At 43.5% G+C, this 16,516-nt stretch overlaps 2 protein-coding genes across 22 annotated transcripts in view; one reads left to right on the top strand and one right to left on the bottom strand.

Moving 5' to 3' along the window:
* The first annotated feature begins 1,951 nt into the window (after window positions 1–1,951).
* STBD1 (starch binding domain 1) lies at window positions 1,952–14,290 on the top strand. Its single transcript, XM_003832290.6, has 2 exons — window positions 1,952–10,139; window positions 12,302–14,290. The coding sequence occupies exons 1-2, from the start codon at window positions 9,920–9,922 to the stop codon at window positions 13,156–13,158; spliced, it is 1,077 nt and encodes a 358-aa protein (XP_003832338.1). The 5' UTR covers window positions 1,952–9,919; the 3' UTR covers window positions 13,159–14,290.
* The window catches only part of CCDC158 (coiled-coil domain containing 158), a 110,904-nt gene continuing 108,556 nt past the window's right edge, over window positions 14,169–16,516 (bottom strand). For 13 of the 21 annotated variants that reach the window (XM_055111388.2, XM_055111385.2, XM_055111386.2 and 10 more), the window contains one exon: window positions 14,169–16,408. In XM_055111388.2, coding sequence (XP_054967363.2) covers window positions 16,332–16,408 — 77 coding nt within the window. In that variant the 3' untranslated portion in view covers window positions 14,169–16,331. The remainder of the gene's footprint in view (window positions 16,409–16,516) is intronic. The other 8 variants (XM_055111389.2, XM_055111394.2, XM_055111393.2 and 5 more) reach the window with 1 other exon arrangement.

Raw genomic sequence — 16,516 nt, 5'->3', positions numbered from 1 at the left:
ATAAAGCTTCTAAGAAGCTGAAGATGTTGTTCTTCACCAGAAGCCCATGGTAGAGAAGGGCTTATCTTGAATTGATTTGTAGATTTGGCTTTTGAAAAATGGCATGGACCCAATAAGAGTCACAGGAAATCTGTAAAGTTTTTCAAAGAATTGTATTGGCATAAAAACTGCCAGCTTGGACTAAAAGGGACAAAGACAGTATGAAATGAAAAGAGGCCTCTGGATCTCCATAGTTCTACTGGCAGAAAGCAGACTGAGAGAACTTCTCAGCTACACATATGCGCTTCCATTATAGAACAGATGACTCAGAGGACATAACCAAGAAAGTGGAAACAAAGGCCATGCAGAATTATTCCTAGTTGAACAAAGTTCTAATTGAGGACCTTCTACAATTTCCTTGGCTGCTTTACAGAATTGCCATGGAGCAGTGACTCCTGTATGCCTCTATTTTTCTCCTATTTTTGGAATATGATTGTATATGGTGATTATATTGTGTCTGTTCTACTATTATATGTTGGGTGGTGTTACTGAGGGTGGGGGTGGGAGGGATAGGCATATAACTTTCTGTCTTCAGATTGAAAGGAAATGCATTAGAATAATTGTACTTAGGAAGTACATCTAAGCAGTTTCATCTGTACCTGGGCCTGATTCAGATTCTAACATTCTGGATTCCAAACTGATGCTGTAAAGGGGTTATGGGAGGATTTTGTAAGGGTGGGGCTATGGGGGTAAGTATATTTTGCATATGAAAAGAATGTAAGTAATTTGTGGCTAGAGAACAGATTGGTCTTGTCTTAAAATATGTTCACAAATTCTGTGATACTCTTTCCTTCAAAAGATGAAGCTTGATTCTGCTTTTCTTGAGTGTGGGCTGTGCTTAGTGGCTTATTTCTAAAGAATAGAATGTAGCAGAAGTAGCAATGTGTGATTCCAAAACTAGACTGTAAAAGGCGTTGTGTTCCCTCTTTGCTTTCCCTGAGATCACATGCTCTGGTGCAGATTTTCTCAGCCCAGGCAATATTGATGTTTTGGATAGAATTTTTCTTATTATTCTTTGTTGTGAGGGGCTGTTCTGTGCTTTGTAGAATATTTAGTATCACCTCTGGCCTCTACTCACCCAAAATTCCCAGAAGTTGAATTGCTATGTCAAAGGATATATATACATGCAGCTACACACACACACACACACACACACACACACACACACACACACACACATGCACTCACATAGTTGTTTATTCTGTCTTGTTCTTTAAGGTTTTTGGATATAGAGTGTTAAGTTGCCTCCAAAAAGGTTGAATTTTTTCCCTATTAAAATATATTGTTTATATTTGAATTTATTTTTATCATTGGTGAACATTTTTAAAAATGAACATTTAAAAAATGACTTTGGTCTATTGCATTTCTTTGTGACTTAGCCCAATTTTCTCCTGGGGCATGAGCAATGGTGTGCTCACAGGGCCTGCTTTCACTGTGGGCAGAATAGGCAGTATTACACATTCTGGTTAGAAGAGGTGGGGAAGCCCTGCTTTCCCCCATCACCCTCCAAGGTAGGTGTGCAGGGTATAAAATTCTTACATTAGAAATGCATTATTTGCCCACTTTTTAATGGGATTATTAGTTCTTTTGCTGTTGAGTTACTTGTATATTTTGGATATTTGTCCCTTGTTGGATGAATAGTTTACAAATACATAATGAAATCTAAGTTGGCTATAGAATGAAATCTTGTCATTTGCAACAACATAGATGAAACTGGAGGATATTATATTACGTGAAATAAGCCAAGCACAGGAAGACAAATATTGCATGTTCTCATTCATATCCGGGAGCTAAAAAAGTTGACCTCGTGGAGGTAGAGGGCCAAATGATAGTTACCAGAGGCAGGGAAGGGTGTGTAGGGGGTGGGGGAGGAATAAAGAGAGAAGTTGGTTGGTTAATACAGACAGTTAGATAGAAGGAATTAATTGTAATATTTGACACCAGAGTAGCAAAGTACTATATATTTCAAAATACCTAGAAGAGAGGACTTGAAATGTTCCCAACACATAGAATGACGGATATTCTAAATACCCTGACTTGATCATTACACATTCTGTGCATGTAACAAATACCACCTGTACCCCATAAAAATGTACAAATATGACATATCAATAAAAAATGCATTATTTTAGTTTGTCCTCCCTCTAAACTGATTTTAAAATATCAAACAAGTTCACTGTAAGATACTGGTGACACATCAACTTTCTTTTTGACAAATGTTCACAGATAACAATATTTACAGTTCCATGGTTGGGTGGATGGGTGGAATCAGAAAGCAGTTAAAGAATAATACTGAGGCCAGGTGCAGTGGCTCACACCTGTAATCCCAGCACTTTGGGAAGCTGAGGCGGGCGGGTCACAAGGTCAGGAGTTCGAGACAAGCCTGACCAACATGGTGAAACCCCGTCTCTACTAAAAATACAAAAATTAGCCAGGCGTGGTGGCACATGCCTGTAATCCCAGCTACTCAGGAGGCTGAAGCAGGAGAATCACTTGAACCCAGAAGGCGGAGGTTGCAGTGAGCCGAGATTGTGCCAACCACACTCCAGTGTGGGCAACAGAGTGAGACTCTGTCTTACAAAAAAAAAAAAAAAAAAGAATAATACCAAAAAGAGGAAGAAGACAAGAAACGAGATAAAGGGACACCCCAAACTTTGCCCTCATGGTGGTTTTGCTAGATCTGTCCTGGTCTAATCTACCTCATTCTCTCCCAAGAAGATAACTGTCAATGCTTTTAAAAAAATCTCTTGGACATTTACATCCTATATTTTGGTGGTACATGCTAGTGCTTGACCATTCTTGATATTCATTTATTCATTCACTCAATAAATACATATTTTGAGCCTCTACCGTGTAGGACACTAGGCACCCTATAGGTCACTGGGAGAAACCTATAAATTCCCTGCCCTTGTGAGCTTACAATCCAGTGAGGGAAACACACCTTTAATCAAAGAAGATAATATGGAGAGTGACAAGGGCAATTAATGGGGTGCAGGGATGGAGAATAGCAGAGGGCAAGCCTGCAGAAGTGAGGGCGAGGGCCAACTTTGGTTGGGGAGGATCTCTCTGAGGAGAAATTTGGCTTATATTCTCTCTAGTAACAGTGTGCACCTGGTGGGAATTGGGAGTCTTTCACTCATGATTACAATTATTTGAATTGTATCTAATGGTGTGAGGAGCTGGAGTGCATGGCGTGGTCCGGCAGGTCTGACTGGAGGAAGCAGAGATTGCCAATGGCACCCATGGGCTCTTCCCTTTTCTGTGTGCCGGGCCCGCTGCCCCTGCCCTGGACTCTCCCTGACTCCACCCTTCAAAACTTGCCTGTTCTCCTCTTCCTTCCTCCCTCATATTTCCCTCCATTCTTCCTCACTTCCTCTTTAAGCCTGCAAGGTTTGAGTTCACCTTACTCCTTAGTCTCCTTGCTACTTACAGTGAGGCCAACAGACCAGTATCAACTGGCAGCTTGTTAGGAAAGCAGAATCCAGACCCCACCCTGGACCTCTTTATTTATTTATTCATTCTCCTTTTATCCCAACTCCTATTCCTGTGCTTTTGCCCACCAAAGCCACTTCCTTTAATGTGTTAAGAATTGTCCCTAAATATGCATGTATCTTTGAAGCCTCAGTAGTGCTATTTTGAGTGTTTATGTATTTTCAACTTGCATAAATATTATTGTACTGTAAGTCATTGTTTCTTGCCTTTCTAGTCACCGTTATGTATTTAAGATTTAATTACGTTATGTGTAGATCTTGTTCATTGTTCTAACTACTGCATAGTATTTCATAGGCATCTATCGCATTTTATTTAGTTATTACCCTATGATGAACAGCCAGGGGTCTTGAACTTGCCGTTGGCCCAAGTAACACTGTATGTCCCTTATAGTCTTGTGCACATTTTTCCCTGGGCCTACGTGTTGAGGAGTGGGATTGCACAGCCATTGGCTATGTGCATACTTAGCTTCACAACACTCTTCCAGAGTGTTTGTACCTGTTGGCTCTCCCAACAGCAGCACCACACAACTTCTTTCTAATATTTGTCTCTCTGATGGATGTAAAATGGCATATCATTGTTTTAATTTGCATTTGTCTGACTATCAATGAGTTTAAGCATTTTTTGTGTCTAATTTTATTCAGCCAAAAATTATTGTGCCTATTATGTTCCAGTCATTGTTCTGGGCACTGAGGAAAGAGCGTCCCTCGTCCATTTTTATATTGGATCTTGCGTCTTTTTCTTGCCAATTTGTAAGAGTTCATTGTAGAGCTAGGTATTAATCTCATGTCAGTTTTAGACAACACAAATATCTTCCCCCAGTTTGGCTGTATCTGGTAACTGTTTATGGCACCCTTCATTGACCAGATAGCATCATTTTAATGAAGTCAAAATGTTTTTGGCCTCCTATGTTAGGCAATGTCACATTGCCAGTTTCCTGGATTTTGTTCTATTCATAGTTTTACCATTTACATTTAGGACTTTATTTCATCTGGAGTTCAGCATTTATGTGGTACAAAGTAGTAATCCAGCTTTATTTTTCTGTAAGATAGTGAGCTAGTTGTCTAACACAGATCTCCCTTTTCTAAAGTTTTAATGACTTAGCATGACTGATGTCAGCCTTGAGTCTATTCTGGAACTAAGATGAGTCAGAGGTTTGCAAACAGTTTCAGTTAGAAAATGTCTCTGTGAAACCTGAAACTGGGCAGCTCCAATGTGACTGCTTTGCAGAGAGGTTGTACTTGTGGTTAATGTTATGTGGCTCCCCAGGAGCCAGAGGTCTGACAGCAATGGACAGGTGCTGAGGGTGATAAGTGCATTCCCTCATGGAGAGAGGGGTTGCAGAGTTATTACAGATCAAGAACAAGTCTGAGAGTCACCACAAACACTGAAACACTCCCATAAGGGTTCTCTAGTATAACACATCCAAATTTGCACACTCACTTCTAAAATCTATGCTTTGAAATTTGAACATAGTTTAAGAATCATCAGACTTCAGTGTAGCTAGGGTTTCAGAGCAGGTCCTGGGGGTCAGAACACCGGGTTCAAATCCTAGCTCAGTCACTCATTAACTGTATGACCTTGACCAGATTACTTCCCTCCAAGCATTCCATTTATAAGGATGAGATAATCTTTATAAAGCACTTAGCCTGGTGCCTGCATATTTTAGTTATTCAATAAACAAAAACAATAAAAAGAAGGCCTATTAGATGGTAGCCTTGACATTCCAGGGAATAGAAAGATGTCCAAGCTGTGACCAGCAAGGGATTTAGGATCTAAACTGGGGATGAGACAAACCTCAAAAATACTGATACCATGAGAGAAAACCTGGTGTGATCGAAAGGATCCCATTAGGAATAACAAATCCCAAGGGTTCTTCGCTCTCTGTGCCAGCAACAAAAGGACAAGACCAAATCTCTTTCTTATTATACCCCACTGTGGAGAGGCAACAGGACTATGCAGAGACAGCTTTTCTACTGGCCATGTCTTCTCCCAGTGGTCATTATCTACTTTCTCTGCTTTTCTTAAAACTCCAGCCGGATTTTCTTTCTCCCACTCAGCTGATAACCTCATTGACTACTTCCTTTGTGGCACAAAATGTCCCTTATTTTCATTCTTTTCTTTTTTTCATGCCCTTCTCCTCTCTTTCCTTCATTGAAGGCCAATTCTTCCACTGGCATTCCTGACCCATCTCCCTCTTGTGCCTTATGAAAGTCCAATGAAAAAATATTTCCTCTGCTTCTCATGTCTTCAAGCTCAGTCTTCACTGGCTCTTTCCTGCACCCAATCGTGCTTAAATCTCTCTTGGTTTATAGGAACTGCCCTGAGTCCTGGTCTATTTCTTTTCTTTTTCTTTTTTTTTTTTTGGGGGTTGGTGGAAGGCGGCGGGGGGGGGGTCTCCCTCTGTTGCCCAGGTTGGTCTCGAACTCCTGTCCTCAAGAGATCCTCCCACCTCGGCCTCCCAAAGTGCTGGGTATCCTGTTCTATTCTTAAGCAACCCTTCAATTTCTCTCCAACCTATTGCCTCCACATTTCTCAAGAGAGAGATAACTCAATGCTGGACTTCTTATCCTTTTACAACATTTATATCTTAGCATTCTGAAATCCAACTTCCACCCCCACAAACACTCCAGAGCTACTGATGGCCTCTTATGTGCCAAATGCAACCATTTTCCCTTCAGTTCTCTATCAACTTCAGTTCTGCAGAGCAATGCCTCCATTCCCTCTCCCCGCCACCTTCTTGAACTGCTTTTCTTATCTGATTTTGGTTCTCCTTCTTCTCTGGCTCTTCCTTCCCACAGTCTTTAGTCTCTTTGACTTTGCAAACAGAGTTGCTTTTCATTGTTCTGTCCTCATCCCTCTAAGCCAGGATTGAGCAATCTTTTCTTGCATAAGTTTAAAGGAAAAAATATATAATAAAATAAACTTTAAAATATCCATCTATATCTATTCATACTTTATTAAATAGAATAATATCAATTAGAAAACGGGTTCTACATTATGGCCCATAAAATATAATCTCAAGACAGAATTGCAATATAAATAGCAACATGGAGGCAACTTCCCAATCTTTCTTCTTGCAATTGTGCCAAGGGCTCATCCATCCTTCATTTCTCTTTATAACATTAATCTTTACTATGGATTTAATTACCACATCTCTATGCAGAATTTCCAACATCTCCAGCCTTGATCCTCTTCTTAAACTAAAGAAACCGAGTTCCAACTTCCTGCTCGTGCCTCCAATTTAACACGTCCCAGCAGAACTCATCATCATCCTCCTTTGTCCGCACAAACGTTCTTGCCTTTTTTGCTCCCTGACAACACTATCTTCCTAGGCACTCACAGTTTTCTATATGGACGCAAACATGATTGTTTTGCAAGTGTATAGCGATAAGCACGGGTATCATCAGTGCGGCAAGAATGTTTTTAGGATATGTGGCTATGAACCTTTAATATAAACATATGACTATGATTGGAGCATTTTTTAAAAGAGCAGCAACACAGAAATTAATGAGCCAGCACTTAAGTTTGGAAAAGCCAAAAGGAAGGCCAAATAATGTTCTTTAAAAATGTTGCATTAGCTTCTTGGGATTCCCAAAGAAAAAAGTAAATTAAAAAAAATGTTGCATGATCAATACGATACAATGTAAAAATAATTCTGATGGGTTGAGAAAATAATTTTTGGTATTATTTTAAATAAATGAATGGACATTTATGACAACAATAAATATTAAGAGCCTTTTAGGTATTATAAGTGAATAGTGGGGCTTACATCTGAAGGATTTTACAGATTCTCTGGGATTTTTATCCCTTAGACAGGAGTCCCCAGACCTTGGTCTGAGGCCTGTTAGGAAGCAGGCTGCACAGTAGGAGGTGAGTGGTGGGCAAGTGAACATTACTGCCTGAGCTGCACCTCCTATCAGATCAGTAGCGGCATTAGACTCTCATAGGAGCACAAACCCTATGTGAACCGTGCATGCAAGGGATCTTTTATTTTTATCAGATTTTTTGAGACAGTCTCCCTCTGTCACCCAGGCTGGAGTGCAGTGGCATGATCATGGCTCACTGCAGCCTCCACCTCCCAGGCTTAAGTGATCCTCAGCCTCCTGAGTAGCTGGGACTATAGGCGCCACTGCCTTGCCCAGCTCATTTTTGTATTTTTCCATAGAGACAGGGTTTTGCTATGCTGCCCAGGCTGAAAGAATCTTATTTTATACAGTGACATTCATTCTCTTAAAAATATAGCTTTACGGTTACTTTTTATTATACATAAAATGAATTTCAAGGAAAGGTAATATCCACATGGGCTAAAAATGCATATGGAATCTACGTAAGAAAAATGCCAATAATGCTCTAGGGTGAAATTACCTGGGGCTTTTAATTCATTCATTCAACCTGTACTTCTAAGCGCTCACTCCGGAAAGGTTACAGGTGCTAAGAATTCAGCAGAGAACAAAGGACAATCATCCCTGCTGTCATTTACACTCTGAAGGGAGGAAAGAGAAATTAAACCACAGACACACAGATTATAGAGTGTATTAGAAATGACGCCCTAAGTGCTAATGAGAACGATGGAGCAGGGGAAGGATATCGGGAGTAGGATTGTAATTAAAACTGGGATTGTCAAGGAAGGGCTGGGCAGGGGAGGGGCCAGTGGGGATGCAGATGACACTTGTGCCAAGACCTAAAGGGGGTGAGAGAGAGAGGATGTCTGCAGGAAGGATGACTCTAGGCAAGGAAGCCAGTGTGGCTGAAGGTGGCAAGATGGAGACGAGTGCACAGTGGTCATGGGGAACAGATCCTGTAGGGTCTTAAAGGTTCTTCCGTGTGATCTGGAGCAACTGGAGGGTCTTGAGCAGAGAACTGGGGTGTTTTAACAGGATCATGCTGACTGGTGGTTTGAAAGTGGCCTGTGGGAGCTTGCTGTGTTTTGTTTTGCAGCAATGGGAAGGATGTGGTTGCCACTTCCTGAGATGGGGAAGGTGGGGAGAGTAGTAGGTTTGGGGAGTTAGGTGGGGAGTTCAGGTCTGGATGAGTTGGGTTTGAGATGTCTATTAGACATCCACGAGGAGATGCCCAGTAGGCAGTCTTCGCCCTCACCTCTCCTCTACCTCCTCTCTTATGATTACAGAAGTTGTGGCCTGCATCAAGGCGTGCATCAGCCTTCCAGTAACCCCACTGGCAGAACCTTGCACCCCGTTAAGGGCTACTGTCCATTCGGAGCAAGGGGCACATTAGATAATTTGCCCTACCAGAGAGAGCAATTATAGCAATTACTCCAAGGCAGGTGTTTGGCATCTGTGGCCTTTAGCAGTTGAATGTCGGAGTCCAAGGGAAAGGTGTGAGCTGCAGACATAGACGTGGGGACCATCAGCTTGAAGCTGTTGTGCAAAGTCATCAGATCAGCAGAGGAAATGATTTACAAAGAAATATATATAACACAGCACAGGGTTGTTGTCTTGTGAGGATTAAATTAAATACACACTTAAAACATCCGGAATACAGACAGTGCTTAATAAAGAGCTGCTGTTTTTATTAACAAACTTATCTGTAGGAGCTCGTCCATGGACAACATCCAGTTCATACAGATGGGCGCGCATTTCGCAGCAGCCATACACGGCCAAAGAGGACGAGACCGGATGTGGTTGAGCTGACTGGCATCTTTAGATGGATGGTCCTCAGTCCAGTCCTTTCATTTTACAGGCGAGGAGGCGGAGGCTTGGGGAGGCTAAGCGCGCTGAGCTGGCGGCGGAGCGGAGCTTCCACTAGGGCTCCCAGTTTCCCCGCACCGCGCCCGCCGTCCTCCGGGCCACCCATCCCACCCGAACGCGCCACCGCTCTAGCCCGCGCTCCAGCCCGCGCGTCACCGACGCCCGCGGCCTCTCCCACCTCTAAGTTCCAGGAAGCTCTCGGCCTCTAGCTGACCGCGTTGCTGCTGAGCTTCCCTGGGGAGGAGGCGCCGAGGTGCCCGGTGCGGGCCGAGGCAGGGCTGGGCCTCGCGGGCAGCAGGCGGAAGAAGGAAGGGCGGTGGGGCAGGTCCCGGCTGCGTGGGGCAGTTGTGCGCACTTGGGTTCTTCACGCGGGACACACGTGGAACGCCGACCCCTGCGCCCCCGGCCGCTGGCAACTGGCAAGGCCGGGAACAGAAAGTGTAGGGACAGAAGAGCGCTGGAGTCTTCCCCGGGAGGGAGCCCGGGGCTGCAGCCCAGGGGCGGGGAGCGGGGCGGGGCTGGGAAAGTTGAGTACTGGTCGCGCAGGGCCGGGCTCCGCCGGAGTGCCCGGCGCAGAAACCGTAAAAGGCTGGAGCGGGCGGGGTAGGTGTGGCTCTGTGTGCGTGACCTGAGCCCCGGTCCCAGTCCCTGTAGTCTCCTGCGGCCGCGGCCTCTCAGCCATGGGCGCCGTCTGGTCCGCCCTGCTGGTTGGAGGGGGTCTGGCCGGAGCACTTTTCGTTTGGCTGCTGCGGGGTGGCCCTGGCGACACCGGGAAGGACGGGGATGCGGAGCAGGAGAAAGACGCCCCTCTTGGGGGAGCTGCGATTCCGGGAGGCCATCAGAGTGGCAGCAGCGGACTGAGCCCTGGACCTTCCGGGCAGGAGCTGGTCACCAAACCAGGTATTCTTCCCCCCGTGACTCCAGGGCACATCTGCCAGAGCTTTGAAGTTCATCGAGGAAGGGAGCAAAGAGACAAACCCACCTGGAGCTTTCCTAGGGGCCCATTCCTGCGGACGGGCTCTCCTAAGGGGACTGGGCCATCCCCACGCCCCTCGGTTTCCCAGGCTGGTTGGTACGCGCAGGCAGGTTTCTTGTGTGGTCCTCCAAGGGCCGCGCCCTTGCCGAGTCCCTCAGCGCCCGCGCCTGAGGACTTGGTCCTGCCCCTCCGGCGGGGATGAGCTCCTCCACTTGGCGGCGCTTGGTGCAGTGCGGGCGGCTGCAGTGGCGGCGCCCCTTCCTGCCCTTTGGAAAGGGGGCTTAGGTTTAGGGGATCCTACAAGCCTCTTCGATCTCTGCCCAAGCAGGGACATTTTCTAAGTCCCAATCCGGGTAGTCTGACATCCTCCCATCGCACAGCCCATGAAGAGCTGGGTTTGGGAACACCCGAACTGCGGGCGCCTCCTGCTATCTGGACGCTTCTTTAGGAAGGCAAAGTTCAGGTTGGACTCTGGCCATGAAGGCTGTGGCTGAGGCCCTGGGGCTGTGCCTTGGTCACCCCTTTCAGCACTGTCGGCAGTCCCCCCCCACGCTGCCCCAGAATAGGGCCGGATAGTCATCCCTAGGAAGGGACTACCTAAATAGGGGACCCAACCCTGATGAGTAGAATTGACATCTGGGTTTAAATTTCTGTATTTTAGGGACCGTTTGCTAAGCAGAGAGCGAACACTGGCAGAAAAGCTTATCGTCCAGTGCCCTCCCTTGGCAAGCTGCCCATGCCTGGACAGAAGCCTAATGGTGAAAATGACATCTGTGAACTTTATTTTTAGCCCAGTGGTGTTCATGTGCAGCCATATGAAAATCTGCCCGTGTGCCTTTACTGTGATTGGTCAGGGATGCCTAGACAGTTCACTTATCTTTTTTCTGAAGACCAATCTCATGCTTTAGGTTGAAAAGTTGGGAATCCAGAATAATATTTGTTCATTCTCACTTCCAACTCCCACCATCACCGAGGCGGGCAAATCACAAGGTCAGGAGTTCGAGACCAGCCTGGCCAATATGGTGAAACCCTGTCTCTACTAAAAATACAAAAATTAGCTGGGCGTGGTAGCAGGCGCCGGTAGTCCTAGCTACTTGGGAGGCTAAAGCAGGAGAATCGCTTGAACCCGGGAGACAGAGGTTGCAGTGAACAGAGATCGTACCACTGCACTCACTCCAGCCTGGGTGACAGAGCGAGACTCCATCTCAAAAAAAAAAAAAAAAAAAAAAAAAAGGGATAAAATGAAACAAGACTGTTGTCCCCATACCACCACCACCCCCACACCACATAAAACCACAGCTGTGCTGATTGTATGTATGATTTGGAGATTTCAATCTTGTAGGGAGCTATTTGGACTACCAATGGCATGGCCAAGAAGGAAACTGCATTTTTAGAGGACTTGGATTTTGTATTTTTAAGAACATTTTTAAAAAAGTGCTTACAATGGAAGGGGATACAAAACACCGTTTTGTTGAGGAGGTTCCTAATGCATATGGGATTAGCAAGGAGAAACCAGCCCCGTCCCCCAATTCTCCCTCCACTCCTGCCCAGGGAAGCACTACTGTTCTCCGTATCTCCCCAAGGTGACGGCTCCTGCTGATCTGCCCGCAGGTCCGCGAGAGCCAATCCCTGCCCTGCACGCCTCCCCTGGGAGAACAAGTGTACTCTTCTGGTTTGTAACGTAGCCACGCAGCCCTTTGCCCCACAGCCTGGACAACATTCTTTGATGATAGGAGCCAAGCAACTTAACTTGGCTGCATGCCAGTATGGCCTGGATTGTGGAGACTGGGGACCATGGGGGGGTTACACGTCTGCCTCTACAGCTTACCACTTCATTTACACTTGTGCTGGCACACTGATACCCCTGGATGTCCCTTTTGTTGTCAGATATACATGTGTATTCTTAGAGCACAGTGTTGGGAGCATACTGGTTAATTAAGTAGTACCTGATTTTAATAGAGGGGGACTTTGTGAATTGCAGATTGATTAGTAGTAAAGCTTTCAGTAACTAAATCTATTTTCTCGGCCTGACTTTTTTCTTAAATGAACTACCTGACTCTATTACATTTTTCCTTTGATTTCTTAGAGCATCTTCAAGAAAGCAATGGACATTTGATTTCTAAGACCAAAGACCTTGGTAACCTGCAAGCAGCATCATGGAGATTGCAGAATCCTTCCAGGGAAGTCTGTGACAATTCAAGAGAACATGTTCCTTCTGGACAGTTTCCAGACACAGAAGCTCCAGCTACCTCTGAGACCAGTAACTCTAGGAGTTACTCTGAAGTTTCAAGAAATGAAAGCCTTGAATCTCCTATGGGAGAATGGGGATTCCAAAAAGGACAAGAGATATCTGCTAAAGCAGCTACATGTTTTGCAGAGAAGTTGCCTTCTAGCAACCTGCTCAAGAACAGAGCTAAAGAAGAAATGAGCCTCTCTCATTTGAACAGTCAGGACCGGGTTGATCACGAGGAGTGGGAAATGGTGTCTAGGCACTCATCTTGGGGGGATGTTGGTGTGGGTGGCAGTCTTAAGGCTCCAGTGTTAAACCTAAACCAGGGAATGGACAATGGAAGAAGCACTCTGGTGGAAGCAAGAGGTCAGCAAGTGCACGGGAAAATGGAAAGGGTAGCAGTGATGCCTGCAGGGTCTCAGCAAGTTAGTGTCAGGTTCCAGGTCCATTATGTCACAAGCACTGATGTGCAATTCATTGCAGTAACTGGAGACCATGAATGTCTTGGGAGATGGAACACTTACATCCCACTCCACTATAACAAGGATGGGTTCTGGTCTCATTCCATTTTCCTGCCTGCAGATACAGTGGTGGAGTGGAAGTTTGTGTTGGTAGAGAATGGGGGAGTTACCCGCTGGGAAGAATGCAGCAATAGATTCCTAGAAACTGGCCATGAGGATAAAGTGGTTCACGCATGGTGGGGGATTCACTGATTCAGTTTGCAAAGTAATGGAGAAGCTATAGAACAATGTGGAAGAGGCTGAGGTTGTGGAACACACTGAATAAAATAAAGGCAGTGTGACTCCAAATTCAGCCATCTGAATTGTTTCAAATTTGCTAGTGGATTTTGTCTACTGTGCAGAAATATATATGTCTAATGTGCAGAAATATATATGTGTGTATGTGTGTATATATATGCACACACACACAGATAATGCTTCCAGTGAATGTGAACTTCTTTTCCCTGTGGCACTGATTGACAGACTTGTGCTGATCCATTATTACTTTAGGGCTTGATTCTCTTGGGGAGTGACTTGGCTAAGCTTCAGGTGTGAACTGTGGTCATGGAGCAAAAACATTAACCAGCTGCCCAGGGTTCAAGCTTGAGCCTTTAGGTGATCTTTAAACTATGGTAGTAAAATAAGCCTCACTCAAACATAGCTGACTTCCTATTGGTACAGCTTGAAAAGCACTTTTTACTACATACACATTTTATGCTTAAAAAGTTAACATGATATGAAACTGTGATTAGAAAATATCTGGTCTGGATGTGATTAGTAAGGATACAAGATAATGCTCTAAGACTGCCTAATGCTTTTTATTTGATTTTCATCTGCCAGGCGTTGTTATGTGCTATGAGGGTAGCAAGTACGTCTTTGTCTTAATGATCTAAGGCTGGTGTAGAAACAAGGGGCCTAATGAGAACCAATCATCATGGAAGTCAGTTGTGGGGGCAGCCCATAAGGAAAGGGAACGTGAGTGGGGTTGGGCATAGGCTGAGTGAGGTGGCCTGAATGACACCTCTTAGAGGACTGTGAAGTACAGGCACAGCCCGACTGCAGGGAGGGACGCACCCATCATTTACCCATGAGAGCATCTGTAGGACCATCTCTCTCCCACTTCTTCTCCCCTCCCCCACCGCATCTGGACAGATGGACTGTCCTACAGCAATCGTTTCCATCTGTCACCCTCTTCCCTCTCCTTTCATACCAGTCACTATCTTGGGTAACAAATTTATACAGGACAGTGGTACAGAAATACATCTTTGCTCTGAGAATACAGCAAATATTAACTTTAAATTATTATAACTGAACAAATAATAAAACCTGAATTTTAATATCTTCATTTGATGTCTGAATTATTTGTCTAAATTTTAGTATCACAATAGCCTAGATGTAAAATAAAATACAAATATTTTCCTCCACTAATAAGAGACATATACAGAAAAGCAAACATCAAAAGGTACAGAAGACATGAAGATTCTGTTTTTCTCCTCCCTTTGGAGAAAAAGTTGACAATATTTATTCTCAAAGTTCACCTTTGACTGGAGGGAAATTCAGCACGCCTGTACTTGAAAATGAATTCTTACATGTTAAAATAACTTTTAATAAGTTTAACATCTATCAGTGAAATAATGTTTAATCCTTTTAAACAGATGGTCTTTGCTGAAAAGAATAAACCCAACTGAAAATAGCATTAGAAAGTGCTTAAAAGAACTATGTTTGACAGTTTTTGGCTCATAGCACTTTTATGTTAAATTCATGTGTACTGTTTACAGACTTCATAATGAATTTTATATTGTACCAGTAAGCTCTGCAGAAGGCATTCACCATTACTGCATGGAATGCCCAAACATGCCCATGAGGAAAATTAAAGGTAAAACAATTTAAGTAAAAGTCTCTCTAGAATTCTATTACTGGCTATTTTATCACTACCTGGTAAAATTAAAATTAATCTTTCAGTAAAGCCAACTGATCTAAGAGAGAAATATTACACTTTATATTTTAAAAATTCACTTAAAATTGGATGTGCTTACAGTTCTAACATTGTCCTTGAGAGCAGAAGCATGAGGATCTTCTGGTGAGAGCATGCATGCCCTACTCCATTTGTTGTCTGCATAGGTTAGGGCTGCTGCTAGCTGCTGTAATAGACACCATCCATTTAAGAAGGCTGCAGCACCAGAGGCCGATTTCTTGCTCATGTAACTGTCAGCAGTGAGTCTTCCTGGCAGGAGGGCAGCTCCCCTCCTTGCAGAGATTCAGTTACCCAGACTCCCTTCTGCCCTGTGGCTCTGCCATCCCCTATAATAACCCTCATGTCCTCTGCATCCAGCCCATGGAGAGGAAAATAAAGTTAGGAAGAACACCCATGCATGTTAACACTTTGACCTGAAAGTGCCACATATTGCTCTGTCCACATTCTGTTAATGAGAACCCTCAGGCCACACCCATATACAAGGGGAGGCAGGATTGGGAAATAGAGACTCTTGCTGGGCAGCTGTTTCTCAGTGACAATTCCAGGTTATACAACAGGAACATAAGATTCATTTTGGACAGCTAGCCATCTGCCACATTGTCCCTGATGTTTTGACACAACTGATACATTTTTGTATTTGTTCTTCTCTCATTTTATTTAGTTCACATATAAACCCCCCTAATTTATTAAAATTTAATTAAAGCAGACTGAATAGATATAATCTAGAAGTTACCAACTTGCTAAAGAGTAACAAAATCATTTTCTTTCTTTACTATTATTAATATGCAAAAAAGGGAAACTTTTGTAAAAGTTTTGACTGGGGGCCCTGATGTTAGGTTATCTGATTACCCTCAATGATATTGACAGAACAGTGAGTTCATAGTCACAAAATGAGTCCCTGTTAGTATGCTGAAATTTGTCCTCTGTCCTTGGTATTACACCACATCTTTCACTTTCATGTGAAAGTAGTTCTTCCCCCAGATTTTTTTTGAAGCTAAATTAGATTGAATAAAACATTTAAATTAAATTAAAATTTAAGTAGAATAAAATAAAATAAAATAGATTCTATTGTCTTGGGACCAGTAACAATAAAAAACCACAATTATTCCAATATATTAGAATAAGCACAAATTATATCTTATAATTAATCACCTTATAAGGTAATTATACCTTATTATGTATGAATAGTTTATAGGTATTAATTGTTACAATGTATGAATACTAGCTAGTAGATATTTGAAGTTTTACTGTGAGGGATTCAAGAATAGTTTATTTCAAAATAGAGTTTACAAGACAGGGTATCTTTTATTAAATTTTCACATAAAAAGAAAAAGTACACAGGGCACTAATTACAAGTAACACCACAATTAATTGGGCCTCATTCCTCTGTAAAGAATAGGCAAGCAACGAGTCATTTTAGTAACATTTTTTCCTGGTCTTTTACTTTCTGTATCCTCTTTTCTTGATTTCTGATCATTGAAGACATTGCTGAAAATGTTGATAAACAGTTAGAATAACAAAATCTACTTAGGTTTTAATTCTACTATGTGCTACTTAAAAGATCAGCTTGATAGTATAGAATAGACATGTTCTGAG

This window comes from Pan paniscus, chromosome 3, assembly GCF_029289425.2.
Source record: "Pan paniscus chromosome 3, NHGRI_mPanPan1-v2.0_pri, whole genome shotgun sequence".
Classification (NCBI taxonomy): domain Eukaryota; kingdom Metazoa; phylum Chordata; class Mammalia; order Primates; family Hominidae; genus Pan; species Pan paniscus.
This window is presented reverse-complemented; position numbering and strand designations above follow the sequence as displayed.